This window comes from Delphinus delphis, chromosome 9 (assembly GCF_949987515.2).
Source record: "Delphinus delphis chromosome 9, mDelDel1.2, whole genome shotgun sequence".
NCBI classification, from domain to species: Eukaryota; Metazoa; Chordata; class Mammalia; order Artiodactyla; family Delphinidae; genus Delphinus; species Delphinus delphis.
In genome coordinates this window covers 106625891-106651227 of record NC_082691.1, presented here as the reverse complement: position 1 = coordinate 106651227, position 25337 = coordinate 106625891, and the positions used below count along the sequence as shown (strand labels likewise).

The following is a 25337-nucleotide window of genomic DNA, read 5'->3' as shown; positions in this document are numbered from 1 at the left end:
GCTTCTAGGACCTTTATAATGACACACGTGGCCTGCTTTTGTGGCTCACATTGTGTTTTTTATTGGGCAGCATTGTGCTAGGGTGTTGGTTATTAACTCAGTAAAAATTACTTATTTTTATTCATATTTATAAAAAAAAAGAATGTTTTGATGCTAAACAAAAAGTATTGTCCCCAGATTACGGATCTTTACTCTAGAGTCTGACAGAGGCAACACAGAAACAAAAGGCCAGGGTTTGTAAGTGCCTGGTGTGTCCTCGGTGCCTCACATCTGGGGGCCCCTGAAGCTGCTTTCAGAGTCAGCATTTTGTACTGGACCTTGTCCTGCGTAGTAATTGTGGGAAAACAGTGTATTTTTCCTGCGGTGGAGAACGCCTGAGAGTTCCCATGATAGGAAGGGCTTATGTACCCTCAGTTTTTAGCTTCTTCATTTTCCCCGCCTTTTAGAAAAGTGAGAAATTGCTATTGAGATATTAGATATGATTTTATATATGTGGCATTTTCAGCTGTGGTGTGATTTCCACACTAAGAAACCAAGAGGAAGGAACAGCCGACAAGAGCTACTGTATTCTGTTAGACTGTCTCTGCTCCTGGGGGCAAGTGGGACACATCCTGGAGCTTGTTTGTGACTCGCTGCCGGAAGAGCAGCCTCAGAGCAAGGTACACTTGTGTCATTTTTAAAGTTTGCTGAAGGAGGGTAGCTGTATGCTAGAACTCACGTGCTTTCCTGCTATGTGCCTCACTCACTCTGCGCTTTCAGGGTAACTCCGCGTCTAAGCGGAAGGTGCGGGTCCAGGACCCGCGCCCAGTCAAACCCGGGCTGGCGCTGGTCTACGTTGAGTACTTGCTGACCCACCCGAAGAATCGCGAGTGCCTGCTTTCCGCGCCCCAGAAGAAACTGAACCGTCTTTTGAAAGCCCTTGAAACATCCAAGGTAACTTTGTAGAACAGATGCAGATGCCGTGGAAGTTGAGCGATAGGGTAAGGTCTAAGTTTTCCACGTTTATAGTGTAAAATTTTCACCTGGGGGCGGGATGGGACTGGGTGAACACTTCCAGGCCCTGGTCTTTCTAGCAAGTCGTGTTCAGAGCCCAGTGTCCTGTTGAGGCCAACTCTGAGGATGAGCCGGTCTGTCGGAACAGGCCCGACAGCAGGAAGACGGCCCGCCACCCCAGGTCCCCTTGCTCTGGCCCTGCTCATCGACGAGGGAATTCCAGCCCCCTGAGTCCTGGGCAGGCTTTTCTAGGGCCCTTTGGAGAGCGAGTCCCGTGAATTTCCCATCTCCTCTCCCCGTCCTGGCTCTTCGGCCGTCTCCTCCAGGCCAGCCCTCGGAAGCAGCCTGTTACTGACACTGCTGCCAGAGGCTCCCGCCTATCAGCACCAGACATCGGATGTCGGCGGGTTGGAGGTGGGCAGCAGGGGCTGCAGGGGGCAAGGGCTGGACGAGCTTGATCCTGAGGGCTCCTTGAGCAGCACCTATGAAAAGGTGTCTTCTTGTCCCTTTACGGGAGGCTTGGAGGAGGGAGGACACTCGCCCTGCTGCTCTGGCAGCCCTCTCCAGGCGCAGCTGTGTCCTCACTTCATGCGCTGCCTGCTGAGCCGGAACCTAGCCTGCAGATGTCCTGTTTCACAGGTGGATCTGGAATCGATTTTGCAGTCGCCAGGTGGGAGCCCTCACCACCTGAGTGAAGGCACTGCCCTGCGAGCCTTCAGCCTCCACTGTCGGTTGAGTATCCATCTTCAGCATGAGGTGCGTCCACCAGCTTGGGTCAGGACATGGGGCGAATTGGCCCAGCGGCTCTGTGACTAACCTGTCTTCTGTTGTTGTTGGACAGTCCTGCTCAGAAGGCAAAGTTTACCTGTCCACTTTGGAAGACACTGGGTTTTGGTTAGAAAGCAAAGTTTTATCTTTTATCCAAGATCAAGAAGAAGAATATCTGAAGCTTCACAGGGTCGTTTATCAACAGATTATCCAGGTTAGAAGTCTTTAGACACAGAGACCCTTCTCCAAATTGTGATGTGCTTCCAGGTTTTATTTTCTAATTTAAAGCTGTAACTTTAGTCAGTACTGCTGCTCTTCTTAAACACTTACAGTGGCATCTGAATATCTAGAGTTTATCTTTTTTTTTTTGTATGTTTATTTATTTATTTCTTAGTAGTCATCCATTTTATACACATAGTGTATACATGCCAATCCCAATCTCCCAATTCATCCCACCACCACCACCCCGCCGCTTTCCCCCCTTGGTGTCCATATACGTTTGTTCTCTGCATCTGTGTCTCAATTTCTGCCCTGCAAACCAGTTCATCTGTACCATTTTTCTAGGTTCCACATGTACGCGTTAATATACGATATTTGTTTTTCTCTTTCTGACTTGCTTCGCTCTGTATGACAGTCTCTAGATCCATCCACATCTCTACAAATGACCCAATTTCATTCCTTTTTATGGCTGAGTAATATTCCATTGTATATATGGACCACATCTTCTTTATCCATTCATCTGTCGATGGGCATTTAGGTTGCTTCCATGACCTGGCTATTGTAAATAGTGCTGCAGTGAGCATTGGGGTGCATGTGTCTTTTTGAATTATGGTTTTCTCTGGGTATATGCCCAGTAGTGGGATTCCTGGGTCATATGGTAGTTCTATTTTTAGTTTTTTTAAGGAACCTCCATACTGTTCTCCATAGTGGCTGTATCAATTTACATTCCCACCAACAGTGCAGGAGGGTTCTCTTTTCTCCACACCCTCTCCAGCATTTGTTGTTTGTAGATTTTCTGATGATGCCCATTCTAACTGGTGTGAGGTGATACCTCATTGTAGTTCTGATTTGCATTTCTCTAATAATTAGTGATGTTGAGCAGCTTTTCATGTGCCTCTTGGCCATCTGTATGTCTTCTTTGGAGAAATGTCTGTTTAGGTCTTCTGCCCATTTTTGGATTGGGTTGTTTGTTTTTTTAATATTCAGCTGCATGAGCTGTTTATATATTTTGGACATTAATCCTTTGTCCCTTGCTTCATTTGCAAATATTTTCTTCCATTCTGAGGGTTGTCCTTTCGTCTTGTTTATGGTTTCCTTTGCTGTGCAAAAACTTTTAAGTTTCATTAGGTCCCATTTGTTTAGTTTTGTTTTTATTTCCATTACTGTAGGAGGTGGATCAAAAAGTACCTTGCTGTGATTAATGTCAAAGAGTGTTCTTCCTATGTTTTCCTCTAAGAGTTTTATAGTGCCCGGTCTTACATTTAGGTCTCGAATCCATTTTGAGTTTATTTTTGTGTATGGTGTTAGGGAGTGTTCTAATTTCATTCTTTTACACGTAGCTGTCCAGTTTTCCCAGCACCACTTATTGAAGTGACTGTCTTTTCTCCATTGTATACCTTTGCATCCTTTGTCATAGATTAGTTGACCATGGATGCGTTGGTTTATCTCTGGGCTTTCTATCCTGTTCCATTGATCTATGTTTCTGTTTTTGTGCCAGTACCATATTGTCTTGATTACTGTAGCTTCGTAGTATAGTCTGAAGTCAGGGAATCTGATTCCTCCAGCTCCTTTTTTTTCCCTCAAGACTGCTTTGGCTCTTCGAGGTCTTTTGTGTCTCCATACAAATTTTAAGATTTTTTGTTCTAGTTCTGTAAAAAATGCCGTTGGTAGTTTGACAGGGATTGCATTGAATCTGTAGATTGCTTTGGGTAGTATAGCCATTTTCACAATATTGATTCTTCCAATCAAGAACATGGTATATCTCTCCATCTGTTGGTATCATCTTTAATTTCTTTCATCAGTGTCTTATAGTTTTCTGCATACAGGTCTTTTGTCTCCCTCGGTAGGTTTATTCCTAGGTATTTTATTCTTTTTTTGCAATGGTAAATGGGAGTGTTTCCTTAATTTCTCCTTCAGATTTTTCATCATTAGTGTATAGGAATGCAAGAGATTTCTGTGCATTAATTTTGTATCCTGCTACTTCACCAAATTCATTGATTAGCTCTAGTAGTTTTCTGGTAGCATCTTTAGGATTCTCTATGTATAGTATCATGTCATCTGCAACTAGTGACAGTTTTACCTCTTCTTTTCCAATTTGTATTCCTTTTATTTCTTTTTCTTCTCTGATTGCCGTGGCTAGGACTTCCAAAACTACGTTGAATAATAGTGGCAGGAGTAGACATCCTTGTCTTGTTCCTGATCTTAGAGGAAATGCTTTCAGTTTGTCACCATTGAGAATGATGTTTGCTGTGGGTTTGTTGTATATGGCTTTTATTATGTTGAGGTAGATTCCCTCTATGCCCATTTTCTGGAGAGTTTTTATCATAAATGGGTGTTGAATTTTGTCAGAAGCTTTTTCTTATTTATTGAGATATCATATGGTTTTTATTCTTCAGTTTGTTAATATACTGTATCACATTGATTTGCGTATATTGTAGAATCCTTGCATCCCTGGGATAAATCCCACTTGATCATGGTGTATGATCCTTTTAATGTGTTGTTGGATTCTCTTTGCTAGTATTTTGTTGAGGATTTTTACATTTATATTCATCAGTGATATTGGTCTGTAATTTTCTTTTTTTGTAGTACCTTTGTCTGGTTTTGGTGTCAGGGTGATGGTGGCCTCATAGAATGAGTTTGGGAGTGTTCCTTCCTCTGCAGTTTTTTTGGAAGAGTTTGAGAAGGATGGGTGTTAGCTCTTCTCTAAATGTTTGAAAGAATTCACCTGTGAAGCTATCTGGTCCTGGACTTCTGTTTGTTGGAAGATTTTTAATCACAGTTTCCATTTCATTACTTGTGATTGGTCTGTTCATATTTTCTGTTTCTTCCTGGTTCAGTCTTGGAAGGTGATACCTTTCTAAGAATTTGTCTGTTTCTTCTAGGTTGTCCATTTTATTGGCATAGAGTTGCTTGTAGTCGTCTCTTAGGATGCTTTGTATTTCTGCGGTGTCTGTTGTAACTTCTCCTTTTTCATTTCTAATTTTATTGATTTGAGTCCTCTCCCTCTTTTTCTTGATGAGTCTGGCTAATGGTTTATCAATTTTGTTTATCTTCTCAAAAACCAGGTTTTAGTTTTATTGATGTTTGCTTTGTTTTCTTTGTTTCTGTTTCATTTATTTCTGGTCTGATCTTTATGATTTCTTTCCTTCTGCTAACTTTGGGTTTTGTTTCTTCTTTCTCTAGTTCCTGTAGGTGTAAGGTTAGATTGTTTATTTGAGATTTTTCTTGTTTCTTGAGGTAGGCTTGTATGGCTATAAACTTCCCTCCTAGAACTGCCTTTGCCGCATCCCATAGGTTTTGGACCGTCGTGTTTTCATTGTCATTTGTCCTTAGGTATTTTTTGATTTCCTCTTTGATTTCTTCAGTGATCTCTTGGTTATTTAGTAACGTATTGTTTAGCCTCCATGTGTCTGTGTTTTTTACGTTTTTTTCCCTGTAATTGATTTCTAATCTCATAGCGTTGTGGGCAGAAAAGATGCTTGGTAAGATTCCAGTTTTCTTAAATTTACTGAGGCTTGATTTGTGACCCAAGATGTGATCTATCCTGGAGAATGTTCCGTGCATACTTGAGAAGAAAGTGTAATCTGCTGTTTTTGGATGGAATGTCCTATAAATATCAATTAAATCTGTCTGGTCTATTGTGTTATTTAAAGCTTCTGTTTCCTTATTTTCATTTTGGATGATCTGTCCATTGGTGTAAGTGAGGTGTTAAAGTCCCCCACTCTTTTTGTGTTACTGTCAATTTCCTTTTATAGCTGTTAGCAGTTGCCTTAGGTATTGAGGTGCTCCTATGTTGGGTGCATATATATTTATAATTGTTATATCTTCTTCTTGGATTGATCCCTTGATCATTATGTAGTGTCCTTATCTATTGTAACATTCTTTATTTTAAAGTCTTATTTTATCTGATATGAGTATTGCTACTCCAGCTTTCTTTTGGTTTCCATTTGCATGGAATATCTTTTTCCATCCCCTCACTTTCAGTCCGTATATGTGTCCCTAGGTCTGAGGTGGGTCTCTTGTAGACAGCATATATATGGGTCTTGCTTTTGTATCCATTCAGCAAACCTGTGTCTTTTGGTTGGAGCATTTAATCCATTCACGTTTAAGGTAATTATCGATATGTATGTTCCTGTGACCATTTTCTTAATTGTTTTGGGTTTGTTTTTGTAGGTTCTTTTCTTCTCTTGTGTTTCCCACTTAGAGAAGTTCCTTTAGCATTTGTTGTAGAGCTGGTTTGGTGGTGCTGAATTCTCTTAGCTTTTGCTTGTCTGTAAAGCTTTTGATTTCTCCATCGAATCTGAATGAAATCCTAGCTGGGTAGAGTAATCTTGGTTGTAGGTTCTTCCCTTTCATCACTTTAAGTATATCATGCCACTCCCTTCTGGCTTGTAGAGTTTCTGCTGAGAAATCAGTTGTTAACCTTATGGGAGTTCCCTTGTATGTTATTCGTCGTTTTTCCCTTGCTGCTTTCAGTAAGTTTTCTTTGTCTTTGATTTTTGCTAATTTGAGTACTATACGTCTCAGCGTTTTTCTCCTTGGGTTTATCCTGTATAAACCCAAGGACTCTCTCTGCTTCCTGGACTTGGGTGGCTATTTCCTTTCCCATGTTAAGGAAGTGTTTGACTATAATCTCTTCAAATATTTTCTCAGGTCCTTTCTCTCTCTTTTCTCCTTCTGGGACCCCTGTAATGTGAATGTTGTTGCGTTTAATGTTGTCCCAGAGGTCTCTTGGGCTGTCTTCATTTCTTTTCACTCTTTTTTCTTTATTCTGTTCCACAGCAGTGAATCCCACCATTCTGTCTTGCAGGTCACTTATCCGTTCTTCTGCCTCAGTTATTCTTCTATTGATTCCTTCTAGTGTATTTTTCATTTCAGTTATTGTGTTGTTCATCTCTGTTTGTTTGTTCTTTTATTCTTCTAGATCTTTGTTAAACATTTCTTGCATCTTCTCGATCTTTGCCTCCATTCTTTTTCCGAGATCCTGGATCATCTTCACTGTCATTATTCTGAGTTCTTCTTCTGGAAGGTTGCCTATCTCCATTTCATTTAGTTATTTTTCTGGGTTTTTATCTTGTTCCTTCATCTGGTACATAGCCCTCTGCCTTTTCAACTTGTCTTTCTTTCTGTGAATGTGGCTTTTGTTCCACAGGCTGCAGGATTATAGTTCTTGCTTTTGTTGTCTGCCCTCTGGTGGATGAGGCTGTCTTAGAGTTTATTTTTTTGCAAAGCATAAACTGCATAATTTTAATGTAATTTGACACATTGCACGTAACACGTGTTCAGTAATGTTTGTGGATAACATAAAATGTGTTTCTAGATTTCTTATGGAAAGAGAAATGAGAATTAATGTATTTTTATGGAAATTCCTTTTTAAGCATCTTTGTAGACATCTGCTTTATGAGACCCCTAGTGGTACCCTTACATGTTAGGACCTTGACCAGCAGGATGTCCCCTCTTGTCCCTTCTGTGGCTTTTGATGGGAAATCACATCATCATGTCTACCTCTCTTACAGACCTACCTGACTGTATGCAAGGATGTCATTGTGGTCGGCCTTGGTGACTGTATGTTTCAGACACAGCTTTTACAGCGGAGCCTGGGAATCATGCAAACAGGTACTGCGTTTATTAAAGGACTAGTTTAGAGCGACTAGCAGTCAGAACCAGCCCCTCTCTCCCTCCCTCACTTCGCTGGTGAGGACTCTTGTTTTTAAGTGATAGATGTGTAGCACAAACTAGCTGACACCAAAAGAGGAATTAACAGGCTGAGGCAGCCAGGAAGTTCAGAGGTGTTTCTGGCTGGGACGTGGCCAAGTGCGGAGTCTCTGGCAAGGTCTTATGCTCCTCCCCCGGTGGTTTGCGTGATTGCAGCTGCTTTGCCGTGTGGTCACCAGCACGGCCCCAGCCTGTCTGCTGCTCCTGTCTGGTGTCTGTCATCGTCTGCGTGCAAGTCAGGAGTTGTTTAATGTCCCCCCCCCCGCCCCCAGAGACCACTGGGAAGTTGCTGTCACCCCAAGGACAGGATCCCTGGTAACTCATACCATGGCGTCCACACAAGTTAAATGTGTTCAGTGAGTGAGTGAGAAGTTGGCCTCCTTCCAGGTGGGCTGGGCTTCGATTATCTGGAGCATCGCATCCAGGGGGGCCGGGCCAGATCCTTGCAGCCCCGTCTCATTGTGGCGGGGGGAGTGTGGGTGGACCCAGGATGCCTCCTCTGCCTCGGGTCATGGGCTGGCTAGAAGGGCACCGCAGGGCTGTGACCCCTGCCCGCTGCCTCCCTGGGGCAGCCGAGTCGGCACAGAACACCCCGTTGCTACAGTTGGTTCTTCCTGAGATCCCTAGAAGCTTGGAAATGCATAATTTGAATTTCTTTAAGCCTAAATATTTGCTAACAGAGATTGAAAGTATTATCATTTACCAAATTCAACATGAAGTTTGCAGTTAGCTCTCTGGGGTCTTTTGCTGTAGTCTTGACTATCGTTGTGCAGACCCCGGGGAAGTCTTGGCCACAAACCCCACAGCTTCTTTCTTTCATGGTTCTGCCCCTGAGGTTGGCACTTGGCCTGCATGGGTGCTGGGGTGGCAGTCACTCTGCTCTGCTGTCTCGAGTGTACGTGTCCTTAATCTGTAATTACAAGCAAGATTTTACATCATTTGGTTACAATATCCACAAAGACTAAATATTAAATAGAACAAATGTTTTTTGTTTTAAAATCTTTTTCCTTTGTTTAAGTCTTTATAACTCTCACTTTCTATTGTGAAAACAGCGTTTTAAACTTAAGCTTAATGATTGAAACATTAAAGATGATTTGCATTGTTAAACTCAATTTATCATTTAAGAATTATTTTCCCCTAAGGATTAAATCTATTTTTAGTATTTATAAAATTTTCCAAGGAGCTAATAAGAATTTTAGATCTCCAATGTAGCCCGTAAGCTACTGACCTTACCTTCGACCAAGCTGAAATGATCTTTGTATTTATACATTCTAACAATCGGGATTTCCCAGGAGAGAATCAACTGTGTGCTCATTCTTTGTAGTCCTGTTACAAATGAGATTATACTTTGCAGTTTTGCTAGGTAAGCCCAGAGCCTGTTCTCTGGACTTGCTCCACTTGAAAGAGTCCTAATAGAACATTTAAATTTAAAACTCAGGCACATTTATATTATTAACATTTGAGCATGGCGTTCTCCATGCTGAAATGCATATTCTGGAAGAGACGTCCTTGAATACAGCTGAGTTCCCACATATAACCCAGATGTAAACAGCTCAGTTCAAAAATGCAGGTGTTTCTGCTATAACACAACATGTGTGTTTTGAAAAACTCTGTGTGTTCTGCAAAATCAGGCACTGGAAGTGACGGGGCTTGTGAGAGAAGATGCCTGCGGTGGACTGTGGGCCGGTGCCGCGTGACAGCACCAGGAAATGATAATGCCCCCAAAAGTAATTAGCACGACTACGAGGAAGGTTGAATTCCTAATAAGTAAATATTACAGTAAATAATGGGCTTTGTGGTCAGTGCAAAGGTAAAGGGGGATTGATGGGGACCACAGCCTCCTGTGTAGAGCCGGGCAGGAGGGGCTTGCAGGACAGCACACCCCATCTGAGACAGAAAGGGGCCTGGGTCCACGTGGCTCTCGGTGGCTGCTGCCCTGAGATGGGCTAGCGAGCGTCTCCTTGCGTACAGACTCATGGTGGCCTGAGATGCTGACCGTCGGTGCTGGGCCGCGTGACCCCCCAGCTTAGCCATCCCTGTGCACCAGTCACTCTAGAGAAGCAAGAACTTCCAAAGTGAGGGCCTTCTGTTTCCCATGGCTGCAAATCCTGACCTACCTTAGTAACTTATCATACGCTGCTTAACTACTACCTATATATATTTGGTTATAACGCACATATGGCTTGAATGTAATGAAATAACTTTCAACTAAAACTTTCAACATTTCAGATTTTTGTCAGTAGTAAAGACACTAGTTAGTATGAGGTTCTCCCACTGCACCAGGACCTTGAGGGTGGATGCAAGGGGACAGGCCCCCTTGTCCTCAGAGCCCCGTCACCCTCAGCGTGTTGGCCTCTGCTGAGCTGCTGCCTCACTGCCTGCTTCACTGAAATGACTGATAAGTGGAGAATGTATCTCTCTGCCTTCTTCTAGATAAAGAGATTTGTTTCTTGAAAGTTTCTGTTAAGTTTGCAAAGACTCTCCAAACTTTGTGTTGATTCTGGTAGTGCCATACACCTTCTGAGGGGCAAACTCAACTGGAACGTGACCATTTCTTTTGTTACTTTAGTAGATAGATTTGGACTTGGGGTTAGTTTCTTACTTCTGTCTCAAGCAGAGCTTCTATGTCTATTAATCTCTTTCATAAATCAAGGAACTTCCCTATTAGGGCCACATGATTCCTATGTAAGGTAGGAGAGGTCATAACGCTTTGTCCCCTAGATACTAATCTTTTAACGAGGAACATTATTTCTGTGCTTTTCTATGTGACAGGTTTTTAAAAAATATACATGTATAGTTTATATAGTATATACTTTTAAATGTATATAAGGAAGAATCATGGTTCCGGCCCAGTCCACCAGGGATGCAGCCCTGCATACGGACCTGAAGGTTAGTCAGTGGTGGGCAGTGCGAGGTGCAGCATGGGTGCAGAGTGGGGCAGGGGCATGGGAGGGCGCGGCCTCTGGCTCTGTTTGCAGTGCAGCTTACAGGCCAGTCTGCGTAGAAACAAAAAAGAAAATTGAAGGTCCTCAGCATGAATTGTAGAATTGAGTTCACACTCTGAAAACATTTTACCAAATTTTTACCAAATCATTGCCACACAGGAAAGGAGAGAAAGACACCAACAAACTACACAGTGTTGGGGATTTAACAGAGTTGGCCTCGGAGATTCTTAGGTCATAGTCTGAGAGCTCTAGGGCCTTTCCTCTCAGACCCGTCAGCGATGTCACCATCGTGTGAAAAAGTAAGACACATCCTCTACCCAGGTGTTCAGGGAACCACACTGTCCACACATGCAGTGCTTCTCAGTGCCTGAGCCAGGTGGGCTGTTACTGTTATTGAAGGCATCGGCTTTATATATTTAATAAAAGGAGCAAGTCGTAGGTATGTATGTCTGTTAGATTTTATGTTAATCTGACCAACCTGGTATTGGCTCACCAGTAACAGTCTCTTTTAAGCTACCATAATATACATGTGTTAAGTGAAAAATATATAATAATTTCAACTAAATTGTGTGATTAAATAACTGATTTTTTCAACTTTCTTTCCAGTGAAGGGATTCTTTTATGTTTCATTACTTCTTGGCATTCTGAAAGAGGTAACCAGAAGCTCCTTGACGCAGAAAGCAGATTCAGAGAAAGAAGTCTCAACACTGTTTGATTTGGTGCAGAAAGTATTTCAGCAAATGTTGGAATGTATGGCGCGGAGCTTCAGGAAGCAACCAGAAGAAGGCTTGCAGGTACTGGAGCCTCCCCAGGGCGGGACAGAGGGACTAGAGGGACAGCGCCCACCTGGTGGAGCAGGGTGCGCGGAGCCAGGCCTGCTCACACGCTGGGGCTATCGGGTGGGGAGAGGTGCCACGCAGACAGGAAGTGGCTGCCAGGTGCCACCTTCAGCTGGTGCTGCCAGCCCTCTCCCTGGGGTGGCACGCTCTGGGGCAGGAGGCGAGGGAGGCCAGGGGCTCACCTCCGGCCACCAGTCTGGGGACAGTGTTGACGTGTTCAGGTCAGTAGGCCAGCGACCCGAGAGCTCCTCTGCCCAGCAGGACAGAAGCAGAGAATGAATACAGTAGCTTGTGAGTGCCCAGCTGTTAGTAGTAAAGATTTAAAAAATGCTTAAATGGGAGGATGTTTATGCGCTATTGAAACTTTCAATTTTGTCCTGTTTTTTTTAGCTGGTAGAGGTAATCGAAGGTTATTGGCCATATTTTCTGTAGCCTAGCTCATATTTGAGTTAATTTGAAATAGTCCTGTTTTTGATGAGTTGGTTCAAGTGTCTGTGATCTATTTACGGAATTTGTGCCAAAATATTTTTCTTTTCTCACCATTGTCTGTACAGCTTCGTTCAGAACACGTGGCCTCATAGTGGGTGTCTTCCCTTAATGTCAGTGATGTTTCTTCATCTCTCCTTTCGAAAACTTTATTAATGTTATTGATACTCCTATTCTTGGGGATTTTTCTTTGCTCTGGGGTAAGAGTGTCATAAAGGTCCTTCCTGGCGGGCTTCAGTCCTGTGTGTCGCCTTCTGGTCGTGGTTCCCATCAGCTGCAGAGAGGAAGGTGCGGCAGTGAGGGTGGGCAGACGAAACGGGCCCCGGGCCCCCGGGGGACAGCAGGAGGAGGCCTCATTCTTGAAAGTGGTCTTCTAAGCACTAACAGTGACTGTTGTGTTTTTCGTAGCTCCTTTATTCTGTTCAGACCCCTCTTCATGAATTTATCAGCACCGTGCAGTCCTGGCACGTGGACACGCCTGTCCACCGGGGCGTGCTCTCCACTCTGATTGCCGCGTCCGTGGTCGAGATAAGTCACCGGCTCCGAAAGGTGAAGTGTGTTGTCCTGAAACTGCTGTGTCTTGTTTTGACTATTCAAGAGGCTGTTTTCTGCTGGCAGCACATTTTTATGCTTTTCCAAGTATTTTTTCAGAACTCAGGTATAGCGGGAGGTCTGCTTCTCCTGCAGCTTCACCACACAGTTCCGTGGCTGGTTTGTGTTTAGAATCACGTGACCATGGGGGGGACCCATGCTAAGGATGTTGTCGTTCTTCATTAAAACCAAGCTGCTCCTTGCATCTTGAATACTTCTTTTTGCCATATTTTAGAGGCTTAAGCGAGTTGATACATTTCTTAAGATTCCCCTCTCCTGACAGGCAGAAGTGGCCCTGGTCAGTGGCGAGCAGGGTGCACGAGTACCTTGGGCTCTGTTTCTGGAATAGCTCACATCTCTGACTGCCTTGCTGTACATAAGCCTTACTTTTCTTTTTCTTTTACGCGTAGGAAATTTGAACCTCTGATATCAGTTTAAACAGATAGTTTGTTTGCCCCTGCTCTATAAAGGACTGGCCATTTTCCTAGCAGTAGCCTATTTTATATGATTAGCCTACTTGGTTCAAGATTGACATAATCAGGATGGTAATTCAGGTCACAACAGAAACCACTCTTTCACGGCATGGAATCCTGGTGGTAGCGAGTGAGGGCATGGAAGAATGCCTTAAGATAGTTAAATAATGAGGCGTTTTCTCAGTATGAAAAGCTGAAATCTGATAGGAGATATCTTTGAAATATAAAAATGCAAACATATAATTTGTATAAATTTTGTATTATAAAATCACAAATATAAAAAGAGTTGACAAAATTCTGAGACATTGATAACATTTAAGGCCCTCCTGAAAGCTTGAAGAGAGGTCATTTTGGTTTAGGAGCGTGATTCCTGGACTATACACAGCCCAAGAACTGGAAGTTATTCAGGCCTGTGAGCTACACAGCTGATGACGATGAATCCGTCAATGGCCTGTGGGCCATCGTGGCCCACTGTCTGTTTTTGTAAATAAACTTATTTTGGGAAACAAACAAACAAACAAACTCATATTGGAACATGACCAAGCCCATTTATTTACCTTTTTTCTATGGCTGCTTTGTGCTGTAACAGCAGAATTGAGTAATTGTGGCAGAGATCGTTTTGCCCACAAAGCCGAAAATATTTACTCTTTAAATATTTACTATTTACTACTTTATAGAAAAAGTTTGAGTTGAGAAAACCTGATCTGGACTAATAAGAGTAACGAGTTGTTTGCTTAGTGTAGAAACACGTTGTTTACAGAAGGTAATAGAATTAAAGGGTGTTCGACAGAAGGCTTGTTGAGTGACGTGTCTTTTTTCTTCTCTCCAGTTGATTGACACCACTGTGTATAGTAATAGGTTAATCATAATTATGGTAGGCATTGCAGCAGTTAATAAAAATCATTGTTTTGAGTTTCTGGAAAGCCTTTCTCAAGTTTGGAAGAAAACCCAGGGAAGTGTAAAATGAGTGATCAGTGCAGTCTCAGTCTCAATTCATGTTACTGACTTGACTTTTTTTTTTTTTTAGGTTTCTGATACCAAAGAGCTTACTCCCCCAGAGGGTCTTTCAGCCCTTCCACCATTTTCAAGGTGTTTAATAGGAATAATAATAAAATCTCCGAACGTAGTCAGGTAATCCCTTTTTCTTTGCTGTTCTCTTAATCCTGTCATGGCTGTAAGCTCTCAGTAACTTTAGCTCTATTCCTTTTACTCTCACCATTTGTCAAAAGTGCATTTTTTTCCTAAGAGAAAACATTTCCATACAATTTTCTCTCATTTTATCAGAGATTAAAAATATTAGCATTATACTTATACAAAGTGAAATTCTAACTCTCTGAAAGATATATTCATCCAAATAGTCTCTGGTTATGCTTTATCATAACTACAGTTCATTTAGAGGGAAACATTTAAAATTTTAATGTCACTGAAATACTTCCTACAATGGACACTTTCAAAACACGACTTGGGTAAATTCCATGTGGTTTTCATTCGGCACACAGCTGTTACTCATTTCTCCATGCCATGTGTCACCTGACCTGCTTCTAGGGTTTCTTGTGGCACATGCAGGTCTGGTGGGCTACAAAAGGGATAGTTTTGCAGATACCTGATACCTGTGGAATTTTAATAGTACATATGTTCCTTGAAAACTTCAAAAAGCATTGTTTTTAACAGCTATGAATTATCTTTCAATAGCATATCAAATCTTTTTTGTGGGCATTACGAGTATGCAGAGTGGCTTTATTCACTAACCAGAACAACCCTCTTCTCTTTCTAGCAACGCCCTCTGATTTTAGTGTCTCACCTGTATGATTTGGCATGCTTACAGCGAAGAGTATGGGAAGGGTTTAGTCAACTTCCCATGTTAGCTGAAAACTAGAATTCATGGTGGTTGATGAATCTTGGCTATATTTGTCTTTCTGTAAAGTATTAAGATATACTATAGAGTAATTTCAGTTGTTTTTTACTTTTTTGCAGGTCATTTTTAGATGAACTGAAGGCATGTGTTATTTCTGAGGATATTGAAGGCATCGTGTGTCTCACAGCTGTTATGCACATTATCTTGGTTATTAATAAAGGTTGGTTAAATTTTCTATGGTGTCGTCTGGGACATTGCTGGGTGCATCTTACACAGAACTGTTGTGGAATGTTTGGGAGTGAATCCCCTGCTAGTTAGGCTCTCACGGCACTTTCCCCCAAGTGCTCCACGCGCTCCACGTGTGCCGTCTGCCTGGGCGTCTGCTGTGTAGCTGCCACGTACCAGCTTGAATAATGGTAGCTTCTTAATGCAGCTCCTGTCCACTTTCCCCACTGGACCCATTACGTCTGCCTCTCTGTGCCTTAGACTGAATTTCTATTGATTTGTCATTTATTACCTTTGTCATGTACATTTAAAAATCTGAATTCATTTTTGCTAACGATGGTGTGTTTTGGTATTAATATTTAATGTATCTGTGTTTTGCTTAACTTTAACTGTGCCTATTCTGGGTATCCCAGCCAGTTGAAATAGTATTGGAAAAATAATTGGAGATACCTAGGAAGTGCTTACCTAAGTGTAAAATATGGTAATGTCCCTGCAGATGGACTACTATTAAGTTTCTATATTTTTGGACCAGTTTTACTAATGTTGAAATTATTTTCTAAGATATTATTCATAGAGTGATCCTCTCAAAACAAGCTCTCCCCGTAAGCATGAATGCATAGTACGGCTGTAGATTCATGACAGGAATTTGTAACTAGTTTGACCCAGGCCAAGCATCAGGAAAGACTTGCCTGAGGCAGCGTCTCCTGGGGAGACATCTGCAGGAAGAGGGACGTTCTCCATGTGGAGGGTGTGAGGATGGCGGTTGGGGTGCAGATGACCACCGTGTACTTAATAGGTACTTAAACATTTGCCAAACAGATGATGACTCTGAAATGTGTTAGTTCCGTTACTGTTGAAGGTGTTGGTGATCATCAAGTCTCATGGCATGGACAGACCTCACGGGATCACGGCCTTGGAAACTACCTCAGAGCCAATGAGGTGCTTTGTAATCACTCATTGGATCTTCTAACATCCCTTTAAAGGGATCATTACTGTTCTGCAGGTCAATATATGCACTGACTCAGAGGGGAGGGTAGGAGGCTCTGTCTTACTGAAATTGAACCTGCATTGAGAGTCTGTGTGCTTTTTGTGTAGTTGTGTTCAATATTTTTCTGTCTTTAACAGGTAAACATAAGAGTTCAAAAGTGAAGGGTGTTGCAGCTACTGTTCACAGAAAACTAAAGACATTCATGGAAATTACTTTGGAAGAGGATAGCTTGGAAAGGTAAAGCACTAGATACCCACCAGGTGTGATTATCTGAACACTGCTAGTTATTCCTTAGGTATATTTTAGAACACGTTTTCATTGCTGCTAGTTACAGCCAGGTAGAAAACTGGGGATTGAAGGGATAGAAGTGTTTCTGTTGGCAAGACCCTTTGAGCATATGTTTTAATTACTTCCTCATTCTGTCTTTAAAAACAAAAACAAAACTGTCACTTGCAAGATTCTGCCCTAGAAAAGGAAGGGCATACAAACTCATTCTATATGGTTTTATTTTATTTATTATTTATTATTTATTTATTTTTGGCTGTGTCGGATCTTAGTTGAGGCACATGGGATCTTTCCTTATGGGCTTCTCTCTAGTTGTGGTGCATGGGCTTCAGAGTGCGTGAGCTCAGTAGTTGTGGTGCATGGGCTTAGTTGCTCCATGGCATGTGGGGTCTTAGTTCCCCGACCAGGAATCGAACCCGCGGCCTCTGCATTGGAAGGCGGATTCTTACCCACTGGACCACCAGGGAAGTCCCGTCATTCTATATGGTTTTAAACCTAGACAGATTATATTTGGTGGTTTGCTGTATTTTTGAAACCATGAACATTCATTCCTCGGTTATAATTACCAGTTTACAAGTATCCATGTTGGGAATGGGAAAGGTCCCTCCAGAGACTGAAGAAATGTGCACTGTTTTCTACTTTCCAGGTAGCCTGTTGCTGCTGCAGGGACTGCTATCTAAGAATGTATTCATTGGGCTATTTTTCCAGCCAGGTGTTTTTCCTGCTGTATAATGTTTTTGACATGCTGTGCAATTTCCTGTAGACTCTTTTCTGAATTGTGTTTGACTCTCAGACCAGCCACAGAAGCAGTGTTTTTCCTGCTGTTTTCTGAACACCATACAGTTAAGTGTTACAGAGCTTTGAACCAGGTAATTAGTTTTATATATGCCTGGGAAATACGCCACTTTCCATAGCTACTTTCTCCTTTGGAGAAAGGCTTTCAAAATCCTACATTGCTAACTTATGAACAAAGGCAGTTTTATCTCTTCCTTACCAATCTGTATACCTTTCTTTCCTTGTCTTATTGCATTAGCTAGGGCTTCTGGTACGATATTGAAAAGGAGTGGTGAAAGGACATACTTGTCTTGTATGTGATCTTAGTGGGAAAGCTTCCCATTTCTCACCATTAAGCACAATGTTAGCTGTAGATGTTCTTTATCAAGTTGAGGAAGTTCCCCTCTATTCCTAATTTACAGATAGTTCTTATCATAGTGGGTGTTGGATCTTGTCAAATGCTTTTTCTGCATCTACTGACAAGGTCATAGGATTTTTCTTCTTTAGCCTGTTGATGTGGTAGGTTACGTTAGTTGATTTTCAGATGTTGAACCAGCCTTGCATACCTGGGATAAATCCCACTCGGTCATGGTGTATAATTTTTTAATACGCTGTTGGGTTTAATTTGCTAATATATATATATATATATATATATATATATATATATATATTTTGGGGTTCGCGGGCCTCTCACTGTTGTGGCCTCTCCCGTTGCGGAGCACAGGCTCTGGACGCGCAGGCTCAGGGGCCATGGCTCACGGGCCCGGCTGCTCCGCGGCATGTGGGATCCTCCCAGACCAGGGCACGAACCCGTGTCCCCTGCATCAGCAGGCGGACTCTCAACCACTGCGCCACCAGGGAAGCCCATAATTTGCTGATATTTTATTAAGTACTTTTTGCATCTATGCTCATGAGTGAGATTGTTCTGTAGTTATCTTTTCTTGTAATGTCTTTGTCTGGCTTTGCGACTAGGGAATTGCTGGCCTCATAGAATGACTTAGGAAGTATTCCTTCCCTTCTTCTGTCGTCTGAAAGAGACTAAAGAATTGGTATAGCTTCTTTCTCAAATATTTGGTTAGAATTCACCAGTGAGTCCATCTGGGTCTGGTGCTTTCTACTTTTGGAAGGTTATTAATTACTGACTCAATTTTTTAAATAGATGCCTACTCAGATTGTCTATTTCTTCTTGAGTTAGTTTTGGCAGATTGTGCCTTTCAAGGATTTGGTCCATTTCATCTAGGCTGTCAACTTTGTGGGTATAGTATTCCTTAACTGTCTTTTTTTTAACATCCATGGGATCTGTAGTTATGTACTCTCTTTCATTTCTCATATTAGTAATTTGTGTCCTCTTTTTTTTTTTTTTTCCAGCCTGGCTAGAGGCTTATTGGTTTTATTGATCTTTTAAAAGAACCAGCTTTTGGTTTCATTGATTTTCTCTATTGATTTCTGTTTTTCACTTCTTTTTTTTTGCTTTCTGCTCTAATTTTTATTATTTCTTTTCTTTTGCCTGCTTTGGATTTAATTTGCACTTTTTTTTTCTTTTTTTCTGGTTTCCGGAAGCCTAGATTACTGATTTTAGATGTTTCTTCTTTTCTAATAGTCAGTGCTATAAATTACTCTCTAAGCACTGCTTTTGCTGCATGGCACAAATTTTGATGTTTTCATTTCCGTTTAGTTAAAAATATTTTAAAATTCCTCTTGAGATTTCTTCTTTGCTGCATGTATTCTTTAGAAGTGTCTTATTTAATCTCTCAATTTTCCAGTTATTTTTTTGTTATTCATCTCTAGTTTAATGTCTGAGAGAAGACATTGTATGGGTTTCTATTCTTTTAAATGTATTAAGGTGTGTTTTATGGCCTAATATGTGCTCTGTCTTGGTGAATGTTCCACAGGAGCTTGAGAAGAATGTGCATTGTGCTATTGTAGGGTGAAGGAGTCTTTAAATGTCAGTTGTATCCTGTTGGTTGATGGTGTTGAGTTCAGCTTGTCCTCACTAATTTTCTGCCTGCTGGATCTGTCCATTTTTGACAGAGGGGTTTTCCTTTATATATTTTGTAATCCTGATATTAGGAGCATATGATTTTAGAACTATTCTATCTTCTTGATTGGATTGGCCCTTTTATTTTTATGAGGGGTCCCACTTCTTCTCCAGTAATGCTTTGCTCCGTAAAAGCCATTTTGTCAGGTATGAAGATGGCTCCCCAGCCTCCTTCAGTGAGCATCTCTGGAGCGTTCGTGGTGTTTTAGTCAGGAGGCCGAAACCCCACGGTGATGGGACAGTGTAAGCTCCAAGTCAGGAGCTCCCATCAGGGCACTAGTGCAACGGACTGGGGGCTCGTGAGGGTCACAGCGAACTGTAAAGGGTGGGCTCACCCTCATGGGCTCAGCAGCTCCCCCAGCACTACCCCTAGGGAGGACGCACACCCCAGGCTGAGCCTCTCCAGGATGGAGAAGTCCTCAGGCCTTCTGGGGGGACCGCTGGCCATCTGGTCTCCGGGGGTTGGGGCCCGTCCATAGGGAGGTGCCAGGGGAGCTGCTGAGCCCATGAGCCCCACCGCGGGTCAGGCAGCCGCCCTGTGGGGCCTGGGTGCTGCCTCTGCTGCTTGCACCCCCCCCGGAGAAGGCTGGACCTTGTGGGAAGCCCTCTGGCGCCCCTGCTGCTAGGGCTGGTGCTGTGCCTCATGAGCCCCAGCGGGGCCGTGGAGCGGGGGCTTGCTCGTCTGCGAGCCAAGGACGTGCGTTCAGTTACAGGCTTTACTGCAGAGACTGTTGACTATTTCCTATGCAGTTCAGGAAGGGTCTTTGAGGGAGAAACCCAACAGACTCTAGGGTTATGAACTTGTTTAATTTCTAGGTATGGGAGGAAGAGGGAAGTGAGCTAATTTGGAGGAAACCGAGGAGTGTTTGTATGTTTCTGAAAACACAGTGCAGTGCAAATACTAAATAAGGCCATCAGAATTACAAACTAGGTAAATGATAGGTTATTGTCATGGGACATGGTCATAACCTCGGAAATGCAAGCATTTTACAAGATTTCTCTGTTAGAAATACCATCTGTAAGGATAGTTTTTTGGAAAAGAATGGTATGAACTGCTCTGAGGGTGTAAGGAAAGAGGGACGTTTGCACTTGTACAGAGGTTCAAGGCGAGTACTTGAATTGTGTTAGTTACACTGACAGAAATAAAGGCCTTAGAAGTTCAGAACTTACTCCATGGAAAAGAAAAGGATATTCATAGAAATTAAATGCAGGGCATGTAATATTTTGTTTCTTCATTGTTTCTACAACTATGCAGTTTTCTGTGCTAAGCTGATACACAGATGGCAAGAAACAGTTCTTGCCTTTAAGGAGGAAACATCCTAAAAAAGTAAATAGGTAGAGACTGAAATATTGGCTTCTTACTTAAATATGCAAGAAGCACACTGTACAAAAACCAGTGTCTGGAAAATAAAAAAAAAAGAACTTAAAAAAAATTGATGAAACAAAAAATCAATCTAATGGAAGATAAGCAGTTAAGATTTAAGACTCTATTTTAGAATATTATTTATTTTTGTTGGCATAGAGACGTTAAGGCAAGTCTGCGTCTTTAAGACTCTTGGGACCCTTTGGTCCAATGAATATTTTAGGAAACGGGGCATTAATTTAGAAGTGAATGTTTTCTTAACAAATACACTAGCTTTCTCTGCAGCAGGGTTAGTATTTTGTTGACTGGTCTGTTGGGTGCTGTCTCATTGCACTTTCAGTGCTTCACCTGGCATAGTGCTCTGTAAATTCTGTAAATTGTGTAAACTGGACTGTTTTCTCAGGAGCAACAGCATGCATTCACCAACGCACTCATGCATTTAAGTGTCAAAGGATGTCACCTTTATTACTTTCATACATAGTATACGAGTAGCACTATAATTAGAGATTATTTCTTAAGGTTTGTGTTATATCATGAATTTTTCCCACTAAGTGAACTGGAATCATATTATAAACAAGTTAATTACCAGCATTAACTGTGTTTTGGCAGCTTTGGTGGTGTATGTGCGTCCCCAACGTTAAACCTTGTGATTAGGCTTGAAGCAAAGGAGTATTCCCTGGAACAGTGGCCTCTTTTTTATTATCACGTATGGATACGTAATATCACCTTATTCCACTGTATGTAATTTTCATAGTCTTTGTAAAAAAATGAACTCGAGGCTGGATGCTTTTTGTAGCTCATTTAGAAGCATGCATCGAAACCTAGGGACCTTGGTGTGGATAATTAAAAACTACTCGTAAATAAAACCCTTCTTTAAGTAGAAAACATACGTTGCTTATCTTACCGATTGTTTTTCTCGGAAGGCTGATTTTGTGCCTCTCCTGTGTTGGCGTCTCCAGCCATGAGCACGGCCGGCCTTGGGCCGTAGGAGCTGGAGGTGGGCGGGTCGTGGGGAGTCAGACCTCAGTGGGTGACATGGGGGACCCTGGACTAGGGCTGCCACTGTCCCTTCCAGCTCTGAAATTGTATGCTCATTTATTTTGCCCCTTAATAATTCTGATTCCTCTGGTCTATACAGTGTATCCAGCCCTCTTCCCAGGTAATAGGAGAATGACTGAATTCACAGGAGAGCAGAAGAGCTTGTTGGTATCCGAGCCCCGTGGGGTAGTCAGAGGCCTGGTTTGTACCCACCGTACCTTTGCTGATGCTGGGGTCCCAGGCAGGTTGCTTTGCCTCTCAGCCTTGGTTTCTGGCCTTGGAAGGAGAAGTCAGGATGCCCGGAAGCCCAGGACTGGCCTGGTGCTCGGTTCAGAGGTGACCAGAGTCTCAGACTGGACTTAGGCCAGCAGGAGAGGCTGATTACCCTATAGTAATTTAATAAGTCGTTTTGCCAAGGTAACCTAACATTTTTCTTTAAGGGTTTAAAAATTCTTACATAAGGAGACAATATTTTCGAGTGATTAAAAATAAGTTTTAGATTGTGGAGCGTTGGTGACTTACCGTGTCCTGTGTCCCTCTGTCTCGTCTCCTGGGTGGGACAGTGCTCCCCACCTCTGGCCACCAGGGAGCTGGGGCCTGGCTGGCGTGTTGGCCCTTGCAAGCGTCCTAGCCTATAGCTCTCGAAGAGTTGATGCAGGAGGGTGGTGCCGTCGGGCACTGATGCTGGGAGGCCGGAAGGGATGGGGGGCATCCGAGTCTCCTGGTGTTTCTCCGGATGCAGACAGCTGCTCGCTGCTGATGGGGCGGCTTCGTGCTTCCCACCGTCCGCCGTCTCTGCTCAGCCTGAGACGTCTGTGGGGCGCAGACAAAAATGACTGCACACGTGCAGCGGTGGAGTGGTGAGAGACAAACAGGACAACCATTAGTAAAGCAGCAGTGCTGGGCCAGCCAGACACTTAATGACAAGAGTCTTCAAAGAAAAATTAATCGTAGCCCAAAAGAATGATCTGGAACTAAAAACCCTTGAGTTGGAAACATTGCTGAGGCACTGGAGCCTCAGCTCCCAGGTGGTCCAGAAGGTCGCCGTGGAGGGTGCCCCCGAGCAGGACAGACACCGATGAGGGTCCTGGGGGAAGCAGACCAGGGAGAGACCCAGGGAAGCAGCGATCCAACCGCCGACGGGAGAGGATTTCCTGGGGCCAAAGAGATATGCAATTTTAAAGATTCATTTCTTGTTGTTGTTGTTTATTTAACTAAAGTTTAGATGGGACTGATGAAAAAATCATGCATAAGTCTGAATAAAATTCCTGAATTTTGAGACAAAGAGAAAAATATGAAAACTTTGCTAGATCTTTGTTAGCCCCTACGGGGCTCCTCGTGACGAGTGGAACAAGGGAGTGTGACTTGAGATGTGGCCCAGGTGTGAGGACCCACAGGCTCTGCGGCTGGTGTGCAGAAGGGCTGTGAGATACGTTGGTGATGTTTTTGTGTTGGTTACAGGTTGACTTATTTCGGTGTGTGGGGTTAAATAAAATACACTGTTGACTCTTGGACAGCAGAGGTCTGAACTATGTGGATCCACTTGAATGCAGACATTTTCCATAGTAAATGGCCCAGGACCACACAGTCGTAGTTGGGTGAATCTGTGGATGCAGAACCGCGGATATGGAAGAGCTGCGTTCTCAGAGGGCCGACTAAGTTATCCGCAGATTTTCAACTTTGCGGAGGGTCGCGTCGCCCCAAACCCCTGCGTCGTTCAAGGGCCAACTGTCTTAAGACGAATTTCACCCATTCTTTTCATCTCTTTGAACGTGGCTACTAGAAAATGTAAAGTTACCCCATGCTTGTGTTGATACTGGACAGGGCAGGACACGGGCAGACCCGAGTGCCCATAACAGCTCCAGGCTGAAGAGTGAATCCAGCTGAGTGGCCGTTTGAGATAAAGGTTGAGGTTTGTCTTGGCAGCAGTTCAGAGGCTGGCTGGCCCACACACCCTCTGAGGGGAGCTCGGGGGATGGAGAAGGAAGGGGAGTGGGTGACGGGCTGCCCAGCCAGTCTCGCCTGGGGACAGGTGTGCAGGGGGTGGGACGAGAAAGTGAGGTGTGTGTGCAGGAAGTGAGCAAGCATGGTCGCAGCAGTGCATCATGGGGGTTAATAGTTGTCGTTTACCTTGTGATCTCGCGAAGGAGGGAGACGAGCTAGCGATTGTGGGCGTGGGAAAAGGGGGCGCCCGGCCATACCCGTGAGCCTGCCGTGTGTCTCCTAGAGGAGAGTCCTTGTGAGTGAAAGAGGAAGCACGGCCAGGTGAGCACCTTTCACCGAGAGGGTCTTCTGTTCGTGTTCCTTGGGGACAGAGGACGCCTCCGGTCATAGATGGCTCTGTCCGTGTGCCGTGTGTCGTGCTAAGGTTTCTGCTGATGGCGATTCTTACTACTCCATTTACCTTTGAGAAACAGCGATTACTTCAGTTTTCTCTTTAAGTGTATTCTGTTCCAAACCATTTTTATTTAGATTTATCCTGTGAAAATGTAAATTTGCATACTTCAGTCACATTTTTCTGTAGCTAATTCTTTCTCTGTGTTTCAGATTTCTCTATGAATCATCATCAAGAACTTTGGGAGCACTTTTGAATTCATAACCAAGCCAACATCTTGGTCATTAAAAATAGAGAAAAAGGACTTACAGAAAGCGAGATGGATGTGTATTTTCCTAGTGTTTTTTGTTTTTTTTTTTTTGCGGTACGCGGGCCTCTCACTGTCGTGGCCTCTCCCGCTGTGGAGCACAGGCTCCGGACGCACAGGCTCAGCGGCCATGGCTCACGGGCCCAGCCGCTCTGCGGCATGTGGGATCCTCCTGGACCGGGGCACGAACCCGTGTCCCCTGCATCGGCAGGCGGACTCCCAACCACTGCGCCACCAGGGAAGCCCTCCTAGTGTTTTTAATGTCAGTAACCCATATAGTAGAGAAGGGGTAGGATTTATTTTGGGGTGGGTATGAGTAGAAAACTCAAAGGTTCTTACATTTTTGCCCAGCGCCTGCAAAAATGATACATTTAATGTAACAGGCTCCAGGTATGAATGGTGCAGAAACCCACAGAGCAAAGAAAAAAAAAAAAAAGACACCTTTCTAGCAAACCCAGTTGTTTTAAAAATGACTTTTATATATAATATTGCTTGCAAACTATGAGTAATAAAGCAATGACAACACCTGTTTGTCTACTTGATTTAAAAATATTAGTACACGTTTTCCCCTGCAGGAACGAGGGCTGAGTTCTGGGCGGGCCTGCCTTTCTACCAGGGGCAGAGGTGTAAAGCGCAGGGAGCGGCTGGGTGGGTGCGGGGAAAGGGGCCATGCGCGGGGGCCTGTGGCTGTGAGTGCCAGGACACAGGTCCAGCCATGCAGCCTGAAGCTGAACCACCTTTTCTTTCCGAGAGCTGTCCCGGCTGACGGAGGACTGGCCCCCGGCTCCCTGGCTGCATCGTCCTGCGTCACCACCCCCGTTGCCAGAGTCTCCACGTTCAGATCCCGACAGCCACGGCCCAGGTCGAGGCCGTCAGCATCCTGCCGCCTGGGGTGCTGCTTCAAACGCACGCGTGTTCTTAGCCCCCCAGCAGGAAGGAGAGAAGTGCCAATGTCTCAGTGCCTCTGTTTCTCCAAGAAGGTACCTAAATGGACTGTGCACTGTGGTCATGAGCATTTAGCGCAAGGTTTTACCAAGGGATATCTGAGGACTGGGAGGTGGGGGGTTGATTACTCAGCTGGTTTTGAACATAAGACTATC

The 25337-nt window shown here is 43.5% G+C and overlaps 1 protein-coding gene across 1 annotated transcript in view; it reads left to right on the top strand.

Annotated features, from left to right (window-relative positions):
- The window catches only part of NCAPG2 (non-SMC condensin II complex subunit G2), a 61841-nt gene extending 37079 nt beyond the window's left edge, over positions 1-24762 (top strand). The window contains exons 18-28 of the mRNA XM_060020089.1: positions 506-659; positions 760-933; positions 1633-1749; positions 1835-1975; positions 7497-7596; positions 11247-11434; positions 12374-12514; positions 14057-14160; positions 15004-15104; positions 16235-16334; positions 24143-24762. Of these exons, the coding sequence (XP_059876072.1) occupies positions 506-659; positions 760-933; positions 1633-1749; positions 1835-1975; positions 7497-7596; positions 11247-11434; positions 12374-12514; positions 14057-14160; positions 15004-15104; positions 16235-16334; positions 24143-24194 (1372 nt within the window). The 3' untranslated portion in view covers positions 24195-24762. The remainder of the gene's footprint in view (positions 1-505; positions 660-759; positions 934-1632; positions 1750-1834; positions 1976-7496; positions 7597-11246; positions 11435-12373; positions 12515-14056; positions 14161-15003; positions 15105-16234; positions 16335-24142) is intronic.
- The last annotated feature ends 575 nt before the right edge of the window (positions 24763-25337 follow it).